General features: G+C 64.4%; 1 protein-coding gene across 2 annotated transcripts; it reads right to left on the bottom strand.

Annotated features, from left to right (window-relative positions):
• Positions 1 to 4,408: 4,408 nt before the first annotated feature.
• LDB1 (LIM domain binding 1) lies at positions 4,409 to 8,607 on the bottom strand (the record flags this gene model as incomplete). 2 transcript variants are annotated; one of them, XM_082015749.1, is made up of 10 exons in its annotated part: positions 4,409 to 4,776; positions 5,137 to 5,279; positions 5,692 to 5,815; positions 6,118 to 6,201; positions 6,373 to 6,495; positions 6,826 to 6,998; positions 7,196 to 7,298; positions 7,636 to 7,711; positions 7,936 to 7,980; positions 8,573 to 8,607. In XM_082015749.1, 10 exons carry the CDS (start codon positions 8,590 to 8,592, stop codon positions 4,546 to 4,548), a joined length of 1,122 nt encoding a protein of 373 aa, XP_081871875.1. In that variant the 3' UTR covers positions 4,409 to 4,545. The 2 variants fall into 2 exon arrangements, with proteins under 2 accessions (XP_081871875.1, XP_081871874.1); XM_082015748.1 differs by having other exon boundaries at positions 5,131 to 5,279; positions 8,573 to 8,592.
• Between the last annotated feature and the right edge of the window lie 4,920 nt (positions 8,608 to 13,527).

Here is a 13,527-nt window from a genome sequence, read left to right as displayed (position 1 = left end):
CGGCGGGAGCTCCCCGGCTCGGCTCGGCACCGAGGCGACGGCGCAGGCGGCCCCGGGAGGGGCGGGCAGGGCCGGGCGCGGCCGCCCCTTCCGCCCCGGCCCCCCGGGACCTGCCCGGGGCGTGCGGTCGCTCCGGCCCCCGCCTCTGCCGAGAGGGACCCCTCCGCCTCCGTCCCGGAGGGACCCCTGCTCCTGCCCCATCCCACCCAGGAGAATCCCCTGCCCTTGGTGCCCAGCCTCTCTGCCCCATGCCCAGGTGATGCTCCCTCTCTGCCCCACAGAGACCCAGCTCTGGCCCCTCCAACAGCCCACCCCCCCACAGCCCCCGTACCCAGAGCCTCCCACTGCCCACCTTGCCCCCATGCCAGTCCTCAGCCGTGCCCCACACTTCCCTGCCTCCCTCCCCGGTGCAGCTGGTGCCCCCAGCATGGTCCTTGGCCCCAGCCCCGTGTCCCCACATGGCACCATGTGCTTTCGGATGGGCACCAGTGGGGAGCCTGGGTGAGCCGTACCCGCACGTCCCTTGCACGGCCGGGCTCCCCAGCCCCCCAAGCACCGATAGCTTGCTGGCCACCACCTCCCAGGTTACTGCTTAACTTTCCCCGGCACAAGCAGGCGTCACTGCCCTCCGTGACCTTGGGCAAAGGTGGCACTGGGAGGAAGGCAGTTCTGCCTCAGGGTTTCCTCCTGGCCTGGCTCAGGTGAGTGCCAGGGCACTGTGTGGGACCCTCTGGCTCAGCACTGGCACTGGGGCAGGGCAGCGGATGACACAGATGCCCTCCATCAAAAAAGGAGAAAAAAAAAAAGCAGAAACTTCAGCGAGTTTCTCACAACGCTGGGGCTGATGTGGGGAGGGAGATTTGGTGCTTTCACAGGCATCCTTGAGCTTTCCAGCTCAGACCTCAAACCCAAACCATTGCATGAAGACCCTCTGCCAGCTCCCAGGGGCAGCTGGGCACCAGGGACCCCATGGGGCATGGGGCTGGCTGCCCCCAAGTGCTGCGCTCCCCCAAATCGATGTGTGCCCAGTCCCCACAGCCACACGTGAGCAGAATGTAGGTGGGCATCCCTGGGATGCTTCACAGAGTGGTGATTTCGCCAGGAGCATCGGTGGCTGGTTGCTGATGGTCCTGCCTCTTCTGTGCCATGGCATGGCCCCCACCTCCCCCCCACCATCCCCCCAGGGTATCGCTCCTCTTCACCCCAGGGCATCCCGCTGAGGCTGCTAGAGCTTGGTGAGGAGTGAGGGTGTTGACACCTCGGCCCAGGGTGCCACCACGCCATGCCATGAGCTCCCACTGCGGCACAGGTGCCCTGCAGCTGCCTGGACCCCAGCCCCGTCAGGGGAAGGATGGCAAAGTGACATCCCTCAGTGCAGACATCAGCCCAAGCCCTGTCCCCTTGCTCCGAAGCCGTGGGCCCATCCTGCCCCCACCCTCTGCTGCATCAGCCCCGTTTCCCCACATCCTCCTCCTCCTCCATTCCTGCCAGACCTGCCCTCGCTCCAGCGTTACCCGCAGCCTCCCTGCCCTGCGCGTTTGGCCGGGGCAGGGGGGTTGCACTGAGTGAGGCACTCACATTTGAAGCCCACCCTGTCCCCATGGCTGGGGGCTGAGCCCATCTGACCTTGGACCACCCGCTCAGCTGAGATAACAAAATGCCATCTCTGGGGCCAGCTGGTCGGGGGAACTGGGGACCAGCATCTTGCCCCCAGTGCTCGCATGGGGACCCCTAGCTCCTGGGAGATCAGTGCAGCCCCCATGGAGGCACTGATGGGGGGTGCCCAGGGGGGTGGGTCACTGCCCCTCCTGTGCCCCCCCAGGCTCCCTGCACACCACTCGGCTGCTGCTTCCCTGTTCCCACAGCAGGACTGTGCCACCCCCGCTGCTCCCCAGGGGACGTGCCCATCACCTTGGTGTCAGGGCAGGCTCTGAGCCGCTTGTTTGTTCTGGCTCAGGGACAGGGCGGTTTCCCAGCAGCCCCGTGCCCCGTCCTTGCTGGGATTTCTGCTTTCCACGGCACAGCACGGCAGGGAGCCGGCCAGGGCCTGGCTGGGAACCAGCAGCCTGAGGCGAGCCAGCATCAGTGAGCCCTGCACCCACTCCCCCAAGCCAGGGCACCGGGGGCACAAGGGGACCCCCCTCTGCCTTGCTCGCATCGACCAGGTCCCATGTTCAGAAATCAGCGCTCAGGACAGCCTCAAACCGAAAAGTCATTTTATTGGTACCATACATGACTCATAAATGGCACAAACTATGGAGGGGAGGAAGAAAAAAAAAAAAAAAAAAAAAAAGAAACAAAAAGGCATTACAGTGTGCCCGGGGGGGCAGCGAGGGGCTCCACACCCTCCGCGGGAGCCCAGCAGCGCAGTGGCGAGAATCGTACCTTAATTGCGAAGCTGAGCCCCCCTCTCCCCCATGCCGGGCTCCCACAGTGGGACCCCCCTTGCAAAGGAGCCCTGGGGACCCCCCGTGCCTGCGGCTGGGGGTCTGCGGAGCTGAACCCTCCGGCCCCAGGCTGCCCGCAGAGGGGCCCAGGAGCCAGTGCAGGCATCTCTCCGCGGATTTTGGGCTTGAGATCAGGCCAGGGCTGAGCCAAGGGGCTCCCGTCTCCCTGTCTGACCCCAGGGACTACAGAAGGGGGGGGGGCAGATTTTCCCCCCCAGCTCGGCTACCCCCTGCAGTCTCAGCCACATGTGGGTGAAACGCAGGTTGCAAGCAACACCTCTGCTGCAGCCAGAGCCCCCCGCGTGAGGGGCAGCCCCCGTGACACCTGCCAGCCCCCAGCACCACAGGGCAGTGGGACGTGTGCTGCAGGCTGCCCGGCGAGGAGCTGGGGGGGCCGGCGGAGAGTGGCGGGCAGCCCCCCCTCTCCCCCAAACCGCAGGGCCACCCTGCCTGCCCCAGGCTCCCTTACACACGCACAGACAGACAAACCTCTTGCACCCGCACTCTTGCACACACGCACGCACGCACCCCCCTCCAGGCAGCACACACAACCCCCCCCCCCCGCGGCAGCACTCGCTGCAACCCCACCTCGGGGCCGTGCCGGGGGGTGCCCGCGGGCAGCCCTGATCCCCAGCTCCCCCCAAATCCCCCTCACCGAGGCTGCTGGGGTGAGCTGGTGAGCACAAACGCCCTCCCCCAGCACCTCCCGTCTTCTTCTTGGAAGGGATTTTTTTTTTTCTTTTTTTTTTTTTTAAACCAAAAAAAACCCCCAAAATTATTATTTTTCTCATCGTTTCCCCTAACATCAATGGAGGCACCTGCTCTAGTGATAACACATTGAAAGAACAGTATCGTACACACTGTCTACAGCGCGGAAATGTACAAGCACGAGGTACACGAACCCGAGGAGGGGGGAGCAGGGACAACAGCACACAAGATTTACATTGAGGAGGGAGGCGGGGGGCTGCCCCCCCAGCCCCTGGAGGGATTAGAAAGGAAGTCTGCAAAGTCTCTCCTTGGTTTGAAGCTCTCCGAACTGGATATAAAACGAGACTCCCAAGAGAAGAAGCCTGTACAAAAGTCAGGACAGGGTGAGAAGGCTCAGGGCAGGGAGGGGGGAACCGGCGAGGGGGCTGGGGAGGGGGGCTTGTCCCATTTTTTTTTTTCTTTCTTTTTTTTAAACTTACAATTTTAATAATATTATTTTTTTTTCTTTCTTAAAAAAAGACAAAAGTAGGAGATACCGGGAACCAGAGGTTGCAAAGGGGCCCTGGGTGGGCTCACGCGGGGCAGGGGGAAAGGCGGGGGCTGCGGGCAGGGAGTCAGGGCACCGGCTGCTCTGGCAGAGCCGCGGGTCCTCCGTGTCCCCCCAGCCCCCCCAACACACACTTCCTATATACAGAGTCCCCCGCGGCCCTGGGGAGCAAGGGGAAGGGGAGGGTGCAGGAGAGCGGGGAAGGGTGACGGGGCCCTCTCCGTGACACGACCCCGGCGCAGCAGGATCTGACCCCGGTCAGAGGAGGCTCCGTGGCAGAGCCGGCGGCATGGGGAAGGCTTTCCACCCGCACCCCCCACCCCAGCCCCAGGTTGGGCTTGGGGATGTGCCACCCCGCTGCAGGTGGCTGCCTAGCAAACACCAGCCGCAGGACCCGGGGAGGAGGAGGAGGGTCTCTGGGCTGTGCCAGACCCTAACGCATGGCATCAGCACGCCGCTGGCTTCCCGGTCGCGCCAGCCGCTGCAGACACCCCCCTCCTCATTCCTCCCCTCAGCAGGCCGGGGCCGGGCACATCGGGGTGGGGATGAGCTCTCTCGGGAAGAAGCAGGAATGAAGAGGGAGAAGGGGGGATAACGAAGCTACGGCCCCGGAAACCCACCCCTGCCCTGGGGTCCGCCAGGAAGGCAGGCGTGGGGGGAGCGGGGAGGCGGCGGGGGGAGTGGGCTGGGGGCTGCCCGCCTGGCGTGCGCCCCGGGCCGTGCACCCCATCGGCTGCGTGGCGCCGATCCGCCCCCAGTACCTCGCCGCTTCCCAGTCACTCTCCGTTGCAAATGTACAGGTAGATCGGTTGGGACTGAGTCCACGGGGCGGCGGGGGGGCCGTTACTGCGACGCCTGCGACGTGGGGTTCTCTGACTTGCTCTCCTGGCTGGAGGGCGGTTTGCTGTTCCAGGGGCTGTTGGCCCCCAGCGCCGGCGAGTTGTTGAAGCTGTCCTCGTCGTCGATGCCGTTGGCGGCGTCGAACTGCGTGTTCTCCAGCCGGGTGATGAGCCGCTCGTCCTCGTCCCCAAACTCCCCCCCCATCAGCGTGGGCTCGCCTACCACCATCACATCCTGAAAGGGGAGACGGTCCCGAAACATAATCGAGGTGGGGGGAGCCTGGGCCGCCAGACCCGCCCCCCAGCACCGCAGCCCCTTTCCCCAGCCGCCGGGCCACCTCCTCATCCCCTCGTCAGGACCCGAGGCTCGGGCACCGCGTGGGGCAGCACATCCTCACCCCCTCGCAGGGGAGCAAAGCAGCTCAGGGAAGGCAGCTGGGACACCCCCGCCTTCTCTCTGCCACCCGGAGAGTGCCGGGGGGCTCAGGCAGTCCCTGGGGGTCTTCCCCTAGCCGCTCCCGGGGGCCGGGGCAGGGAGCCCTCCCCTCCACCCCGGGGGAGGAAGAGAGAATGGAAACGGGATGCTTACAGGTACCTGACTGGACAGGGCAAAGGTGCTGGCCGGGCTCTTCTTCTTGCTGTTGCTGTTGTTGGTGTTTCCCCCGCCGGAGCTCATGGTGCTGCCCCCCGACATCTTCCTTTTCCGGCGCTTGCTGGGCTGCTGCCGCGCTGGCTCCGCTGGCGGAGGAGGGAGACGTGGTCAGTCCTGACGAGAAGGAGCCAGTGCCCCCCTGCCCCTCTCTGCAGACCCCCTTCTCTGCAAGCACCACATCTCCCCGGCGGGAGCATCGCCACCCTCCTCCCCGCCACAGCCGCACTGTGCCCCCGCGCAGGGGACGGGGAGGGCGCAGGGCAGATCTCTGTCCCTGCTTTGCTTGCCACAGGCAGCTGCCTGCCGGCTGCCCCGCTCTGCCCAGCGAGGAGGCAGGCCAGCAGAGGAGGAAGCTGGCTGCCCGACCCACCGCCCCCAGCCTCACAAGAGGAGGGCAGTGACAGGCTGTGGGGCCGGGACAAGCCTGCCCCGAGGGCAGGGCCTGAGCAGGCAGCCCCGGGGACCCGCGGGCAGCGCAGCAGGCAGCGTGAGACTCACCAGGTGGAGCGACCATCCGCTGCCACTTCTGGAAGAGGCAAGTCTTGAGGCAGTCCCGGGGACTGAGGCTGTAGGTCTTGTGCCGTGACATGAGCTCCTGCATTGGTTCTAGGATTACACAGAGCTGCAGGGAGCAGACGGACGTGGGGTTAGTTCGCAATGCTCCAGGCCCCAGCAAAAGCTCCTCTGTCGGGCTGCCGTCTGCGCTGCACCCACCCAAGCTGCGCCGGGAGCCTGCGGGCTTCAGCAGACCCACTGCACCGTGGGTCCCTGCAGCCCGTCTGCAAGGTCCCTCTTGCAGAGCCTGCCCCGCTGCCTCCCCCTGCCCCAGGGCAGCCAGGCGTTGGGCAGCTGAGAGCAGAAGACCACCCGAGGTCCCCCGCCCCGGGAGCAGAGCTGCGTCCCCCGCTCTTGCTGCGTGCTTACTCGGAGGTAGTTGAGTGTGGAGTTTGAGAGCCCACAGCGGGTGATGTTCTTGGATAACTGGTCCAGCATCTGGGGGTCCTGTGCCTAGGAGCGAGAGGGACAGACGGCTCAGCTGCATCGGGCTGGGGACGGCACTCCCGTACCCTGGCCTGCGGCAGGGGGGCAGGGTCGAGGTCCCCCCAGTCTGCGCAGCAGGGAGAGGAGCTCAGCGGCCCTGTCACTCGTGCCCCGGGGGGCTCCCGGGGCGGTACTCACATGCATGGCAAGGATGCTGCGGGGGATGAGCTCTCGATGCTGGCGGATGCTGAAATGCCACGTCTTTATCCTCATCATGTCGTCGAACATGAACTCCAGGTAGAGCCGCCCCTCCACACACACCTGGGCAGGGCGCAGGGTCAGGCACAGGCTGCCCCCACTGCCCCCAGCCCGGATCCCCTGGGAACCCACTGCCGCACGCTGGGACACCCTCCCGGTGGCTCGCCCCTGCCTGCCGTGAGACTCGCCACGAGACAAACCCACGAGCCCACAACGGCCAGGGGATCTCCACAAAAAGGGGATGCTGCAGGGCTGTCTGAGGCATGTGGAGTGACTGTGGCACTCAACAAGCCATGGAAATCGGTGTCCCTCGCCCCGTGAGACCGCAACCACCGCGATGGCATGCCAGACCAATGCACGAGGGGCAGGAGTAGCCGTGGGTGCCGCCGGTACCTGGGTGAACATGGGCTTGCCGTGCTGGGTGACCATGGTGCACTGGTCACAGTCCAGCGAGACGAAGTTGTTGTGGAAGGACTCTTTGGGGTGCTTGAGCACGTAGTAGAGCTCCGTGGCCCCCCCTTCAAAGATGCTGCGGAAGTAACGGGGAATCAGAGTCCGGCCGATCGCTGGAGCAGGAGAAGGAGGAAACTAATGTCAGTAAACCTGCTTCACCCAGACATGCCTTGGGGCTGCACATGGAGAGGGTCCCCCCGGTCCCAGCTGAGCTCCGACACCCTGCCGCATCCCCCCGCACAGCGCAACCGCCACATCTCCTGCCGGAGAGGCAATGCCTGGGGGAAGGAGGGCTCAGGCTGATACTCACTATATCTCTTTGGTCCATCCTCCAAGCAGAAAGTGATTGTTAACATGGCGTCATCCTCAAAGAACTCTGTGGTGAAGGCATCCCACCACAGATTGTCACATTCCTGGGGATGGCAGAGAGATGCCAGGTTACAGGGAGAGGAGACAGACAGACGGACAGCCACCGGCTGCCAGGCACAGCAGCCACGTGCTCAGCCCACGGAGCGCTGTGCTCCTGGCGGAGCACTCTGGAGAGGAGGATGATGAGCCCTGTCCCATGGCCAAGCGAGGGACAAGGCGCTCGGGGACCTGCGCAGCAGGACAAGACCCTGCTGCCAAGGGGATTCCTCCTAGAGCCAAGGAAGCTTGCGAGGGCAGGCAGTGCAGAGGAGCTCATCCCCAAACCACACACCTGGGAGCATCCCCCCACCCCTGGCTGCCCCCCCTCCCCCAGCTCCCCACCTCTGTCCAGTTCTGCAGCCGCTTGTTGAGCTCAAATATCCGGTAGTCGGTCTGGTTCCCGTACGGCGTGTGCCTCCTGCCCAGAGAGCAGAGCAAGCAGTCAGAGGGGGAGGCAGCCACAGGGCGGGGAGGGGTCCCGAGCCCGCAGTGGGGGGACCCACAGCCCCTCCAGGGCTGGGCAGAGTCCAAGCAAACCCCCTGCAAACCCCTGCAGCCAGCAGCATGCCAGCCCTGCCGCGGCATCCCCGCCATGGGCACAAGCTCCCTCCCAGCAGGGTCCCCGTCAGCCCCAAAACTTACCCAATTCCAGGCTCCAGGTACGTCGGTGGGTACATAGGCGTAGGTCTGGGGGGAGGAAGAGATGCAGGCAGGTCAGCGCTGGTGGGGGTCTCCCTCCCTGCCCGCCGCAGCTCCCCCTTCCCCACCTCCCGCAGCAGGTGAACGGCTTTGCTGGAGGCGAGACCCCATGCACAGTGCGGGCTGACAACGGCCCCGTGGGGTGACCTGCACCCCTGAAACTGGGCTCTGCTCCCACACCGGTGGCTGCTCCACCACGCCCGGGACCTGGCCCATGGCTCTCCGGAGACGTGCCCGGCTCCTCTGCAGCTGGGACTGGTGCCAGGCAGGTCAGAGGTTGGAGAAGGGGCTGTTTGGCAGGAGCTGGGCATGCTTCCTGTCCTTGGTCATCCCAGGGGCTTAGCCTGGCAAGAGGCTTGGCCCTGCAGAGCTTGGGGACCTGGGGACTCCATCCCAAATATCACCCTTTCTCTACCCAGTTCCACTCATGTCTGCTCCGATCCCCTCTCTCCCCTTGCACTAACTCAACTCCATGCGCCGCAGTCTCCATATGCTGCTGGGGAGCCCGACAGAGAGACCCTGGGGTGCAGACTGCAGAGCACCCCCAACCTTGCAGACCCCTCCTCAGGCCCCAGCTCACCCCACATCTCGATCCAGCATGGTGCCTGGGTGGAAGGGGGGGAAGGCGTTGCCGTTCGGGGGCTCCTTTGGCGAGTACAGCTTGAACGACTTAGAGGAACAGCCTGGAGAGAGAGAGGACACACACGGGTCAGCCAGGGGCACCTCACAAAAAGAGACACCCTGTGAGGAGGAGGAGGAGAGGGGGAAGGATGCAGGACCAGCCAAGCCGCCTCCAGCACAGCCCCATCCCTCCTCTGCTCCCCCCCGATGCCAGCCCAGCCCCTTCACCCCACACACGGCTCCAGGCGTCCCCCATGCAGGATGGGACCCATAGGGTGAGGGCTGAGCTCTCAAATCAGCAGCCATGGGATTTCCCACTGGTGCCCAGAATTTGTCACTTCTCAGCTGGCCGGGCTCTGGGGACGGTGCCCGAGGGGGCCAGTCCAGCTGGTGAGCCGGGGAGGGGCTGGCCGGGCCCCATCCTCCCCCCTAGCCCTCCCTCCCGCGCCGCTCCTAATCCCACCGACCCGACCCGGGAATCACACGGGATCTTTTTGCTGACCTTTCTATCGCCATGGCGACGGGTGAATAATCGCCCGGAGGGACGGACGGCGGGTCCCCAGGCAGCCACCATCTGCCGCTCGGGCAGGCCAGCGGCCGCCCGGCTCCCGGCCAGATCCCTCACAGCAGCCCTGGCTCTGACCAAACCACCCCAAAGCCTCGCTGCCCCCCGCAGCACCGGGGCAAAGGACGAGGAGCCCACGGAGGGCCACGAGGTGCGACGGGGCGCGCAACGCGTGCAAGCCAGCACTCGTCCCTGAAAGCTACCAGCGGGAGACGGGGACGCCCGACGGATCCAGCCACGACGGCACGGCCAGCCCCGTCCGGGCTGCGGAGGGGCAGCCAGGGGCTCCCACGCTCGCCGGCCCCCTCCCGCTGCCGGGCAAGTTCCCAGGAGCGGCGGCTGCCAGCGCCCCTCCCCGAGCCCCACGGGAGCCCCGGCACGCCCTGCGGCTGGCAGGACCCGGCACGCTGCGCCCGGGCGCTGCCGAGGCACGCGGCTCCCCCCCGGCAGGCAGCCGGGCAGACGGGATGACCTGGATGGGGCGCAGCGGCAGGCGGGCTGCCAGGCAGCTCTGGCTCCACCGGCTCAGCCGGCCCCGCCACGCACAGGCATGTCCTTCCCCGCCGTGCCGCGGGCAGGGGCCCTGAAGCTGGCCGCGCCGGGCTGCTGGCCGCAGCTGGGGCCGAGGCGGGATCCCCATCGGCCGCGCGCCCGTGCACAGCCCTGGGCCGGGCACTTCCCAACGCCCACGAGCCTCCAGGATTGCCGCCCGGCGCTGCCGAAAGCGAGCCCAGGGGTGGAGGGAAGCGTCCGGGAGGCGCCGGGCACGCTGCTGCCCGTCCGGGCCCCGCCGCGCGGCCAGGCTGCGGGGAAGGGCGCAGGGACAGGACCGGAGCAGACGCTCGGCTGCGATGGATGCAGGAGGGGAGCAAAAAGCATCAGGGTTAAGGGAAGTGGTGCCACCAGCACTGGGACTCAAGATGTCCAGCTCATTGCGACCTGTCAGCCAGCTCAGGAGCCTGAATGACCGGGGCATCACCATCACCCCCGCCACGCCGCTTGGGACCCCGAGCCTGCAGTCGCAGGGGTGGCACACGCAGCTGAGCAAGCAAGGGCTGGTCAAAAATAGAGGGAGTCGCTTCCCTGGTGTTAAATCCAACTTGCAACACGGGAAATCTGTGTTCCACTCCTCGATTCTTGTCATCTTGGGGCCCCGGTGCCTTTTCACCGTGTTTCCCTGTGGCACCCACCAGGACACACTTGGTCCCGTGGGGCTGGAGCCAGCCTGGCCGCTCTGCCGGGGGCTCGCTGGTCCCGCTCCTGCCCGCCTGCAGCGAGGATAAGTGGAGCATGGCACAATTTCTCATAGAGCTGCTAACAATGTTGGCTCTTACCTAACGTTTACATAGATAAAATTTTTTTTAATAGTGAGGTCGGTGCTGGTGCGAGGGAATTTTTGCTTTCTGCTTTAATCCCTGTCAACTTGTGCCTAATGGAAATCATAATTCAACCAGAATTGCGCTAGAAACACAGCATTTCCATTTCCTCCGCGCTGCTGTTAAACGACACGACGTCAAAATGTGCTTGATGCATAGGAAACTTCCCAAAAGCCTGTGTCTTCTGTGGAAAAGGAACCAATTCATTAGGCAGGGACAGCAGTGGCTGGAGACGGGGAGCTCAACTGCTTGTTTCTGGTCAACATGTCCTCGGGGGGTCGGGGAGGGGGCAGAAAAAAAAAATCAGACCCAGCAGGTCTCGTCCTCCAACGCTTTATTTTTATCCACCGATGAGAGACAGGAGTAAAAAGCCCCCAAGCTTTCTTGCTGCCCTCTGTCCCCATCTTGCTTCTCGGGGCGCAGGAAGGCCTCCTGGGGCGGCGAGACCAGGGGGGTGCATCGCTCTCCATCCGTTCTGCTCCTCGTGCTCCTCCCTAGCCCCCTGCGCCTGGAGGGGGGACAGCAGGCGAGCCGGCCCGCCGCTCCCACCCCAGCATCCATTTCCATCCTGGGCCTTCCCAAGCAGGTTAATACAACCTGCTTTTGGGGCTTCACTGGGTGACCTATCTCAGGATCTAGAGGAGCGGAGCCTGTTATGTGACCTCAGCAACACCAGTATCCTGACCAAGTATTATTTTTAATACAGTGTAAAATACGTTACTGGATTCAGTGGTTTTAAATAATGCTAACAATAGCCTTCGGATCTGATACAGGCTGTCTGAATTCTACACCCACTGGAGACACTCACACTACACAGATTACACAAAATAACGCAATTACTTTACGGCAGCAACACCAACTTTTACCCACAGAAGGGACACGCTGCCCAGTCCGGGAGATCCCGCCGTCACCGCATCTCCCCTTCACGCCGCCCCAGCTCCCTGCAAGCCCCGTCCCGCCAGGCGCAGTGACCCAGACCCGCAGGACGCGGCCCTTCCCGAGCCAAGCCCAGCGCTTGGCCCCAGCCGATGCCTCCCCAGGGCCCTGCTTTCAGCACGGAGGCTCTGGGCAGGATCTGGGCAGGCTCGGTGCAAGCAGGGATGCCGCCTTGGCAGCTGGGCACGCAATGACCCTGTGGCCCCCAAGCCGACGGGAGAGGCTTCCCATGGCTGTCCCTGGGCGCTCGTCCAGTGCCACAAAAACACATGCATGGTCAGCAGGGGAAAAAAATCAGGCTGATGCTGCAGCTGGAGAGCTACCGGCCCGGGCAGGTCCCGGCAAACAGCACGGTGCCCGGGGCCAGGTGGGTGGCCTCATGGCTGCTCTTCGGCGGGCGGCGCGGGAGAAGGGAACCCCACAGAGGGATGCCCCGGCTCAGCATCCTCTGCTGAGGCCAGGTCCCTGGCCGGGGGCAGGACGGAGCTGTGCAGCAGAGCTGCCACGAGAGCTCAGGCGAGGAAGCAGCTCCAGGCAGGCGGGCGCCCGGAGAAGGGAAAGCGAGTGCTCTGCCAGTGACTCACGTACAGCCCGGCGCTGCCCAACCCTCCGCCTGCCTTCTCCTCCGCTTTCCCTGCCTGCGAGCTGCCAGCCCCACGGGGAAAGCTCTTCTGGTGCACTGCCTGGCGGGTTTGCTGGAGCAGGAACGGTTAAAACACTAACCAAGCCCCCACAGAGCTGGGGAACATCAGGTTTCCCAAGGAGCCCAGAGCGCGGCGGGCACCTGGCAGAGCCACCACAGCCAGCAGAGAGCAGGGCACCATGAGCTGGGACCAGCGCCAGCCGGGGACCTGCCTGCCTGGGCAGGGGACACGCAGAGCCTTCCCTGGCATCTGGCAGGGAGAAAAGCCCCTGCCTGCGCTCCCCTCGCTCTGCCTCACCCGCAGAGAGCAAAGGGTTGCCGAGGACAATGGCGAAGCCGCGCCGGCATCTCTCTCCTACACCTGTGGCCACCGGCAGGAATCGGTGCTCCCTGCCCCGGCGAGGAGCTGTCCCCGGCCGGCCGGCCAGCACGCTCTCTGTGCAAGTGGCAAAGCTCAGCAACGAGTCAGGGACTCCAGAGGCTAAAAAAAAAATTATAAAAATAAATGAAGGAAACAGGGCTTGAAAGAGGCCGCAGGGTTACAGCTCAGCCAGGGAGCATCCTGCTCCTCCCAGCAGCCCGGCGGCAAAGAAGAGGGGCTAGCCTGCGCGTAAGGGCTGTCGCTGCTTCCCGGCATGCACCCTGCCTGCTTCCTGGCTGCCTAACGAGGCTTTAAAGTGTAAATAGCGGCATTGTTTTGCAGGGCTGCCTCGCTGGGGTGTGGAAGCCGTGACAGAGGCAGGAAATCCATCTTCCCAGCCCAGCCCGGCTGGCAGGGCTGCCGGGAGGGTGCTATCCAGAAGGGTGCTATCCGGAGCCGGGTGCAGGGCAGCATCTCAAATAATTCATGTGGCTTTGCTCGTTGACGGTGCCTGGTGTCGGGAAGCTGGCAGGGCTGGGGGGCAAACACAGAGAAGTATCCAGAGTGACTGGGACAGGCAGAAGCACACAGAGCAGTCCCCACAAACCTGCCTTCATCTCTTCTTCGGAGAGGAGGGGATGGAGAGAGGTCAGCTGCGAGCCCTGATTATTAAACTGTTATTTATTTAAACTGTTATTTAATAACCTTGTTATTAAACTGACAGGAACCCAGGCAGCACACACCAAGGCATGGCCCGAGACATACTCAGAGATAATCTCAACTTGCAGCATCCCCACTTGCTTTGAGAACGCAGAACTGACCCAGCCAAAGCTGCCGGGAGGCCGGGTTGTCCAGGCAAGAGAAGACGCCACTCCCGGAGGTGACCCTGGGATGATGCCACGGAGCCAGTCGCATCCAAAGACTGAACCCAGCCAGCACGCTGCCCGCCCTGCTGCGCGCAGGGATTGCCTCCTCGCTTTTCTCAAGCCACACATCCCAGCTGGCCACGGAGCTTATCTTGACCGCGAGCTGC

The sequence above is a fragment of the Phaethon aethereus genome (assembly GCF_964289735.1).
Source record: "Phaethon aethereus genome assembly, contig: HAP1_SCAFFOLD_550, whole genome shotgun sequence".
Taxonomy (NCBI): Eukaryota; Metazoa; Chordata; class Aves; order Phaethontiformes; family Phaethontidae; genus Phaethon; species Phaethon aethereus.
The sequence above is the reverse complement of the archived record's forward strand: the minus strand, read 5'-3'. Positions and strand labels throughout refer to the sequence as shown.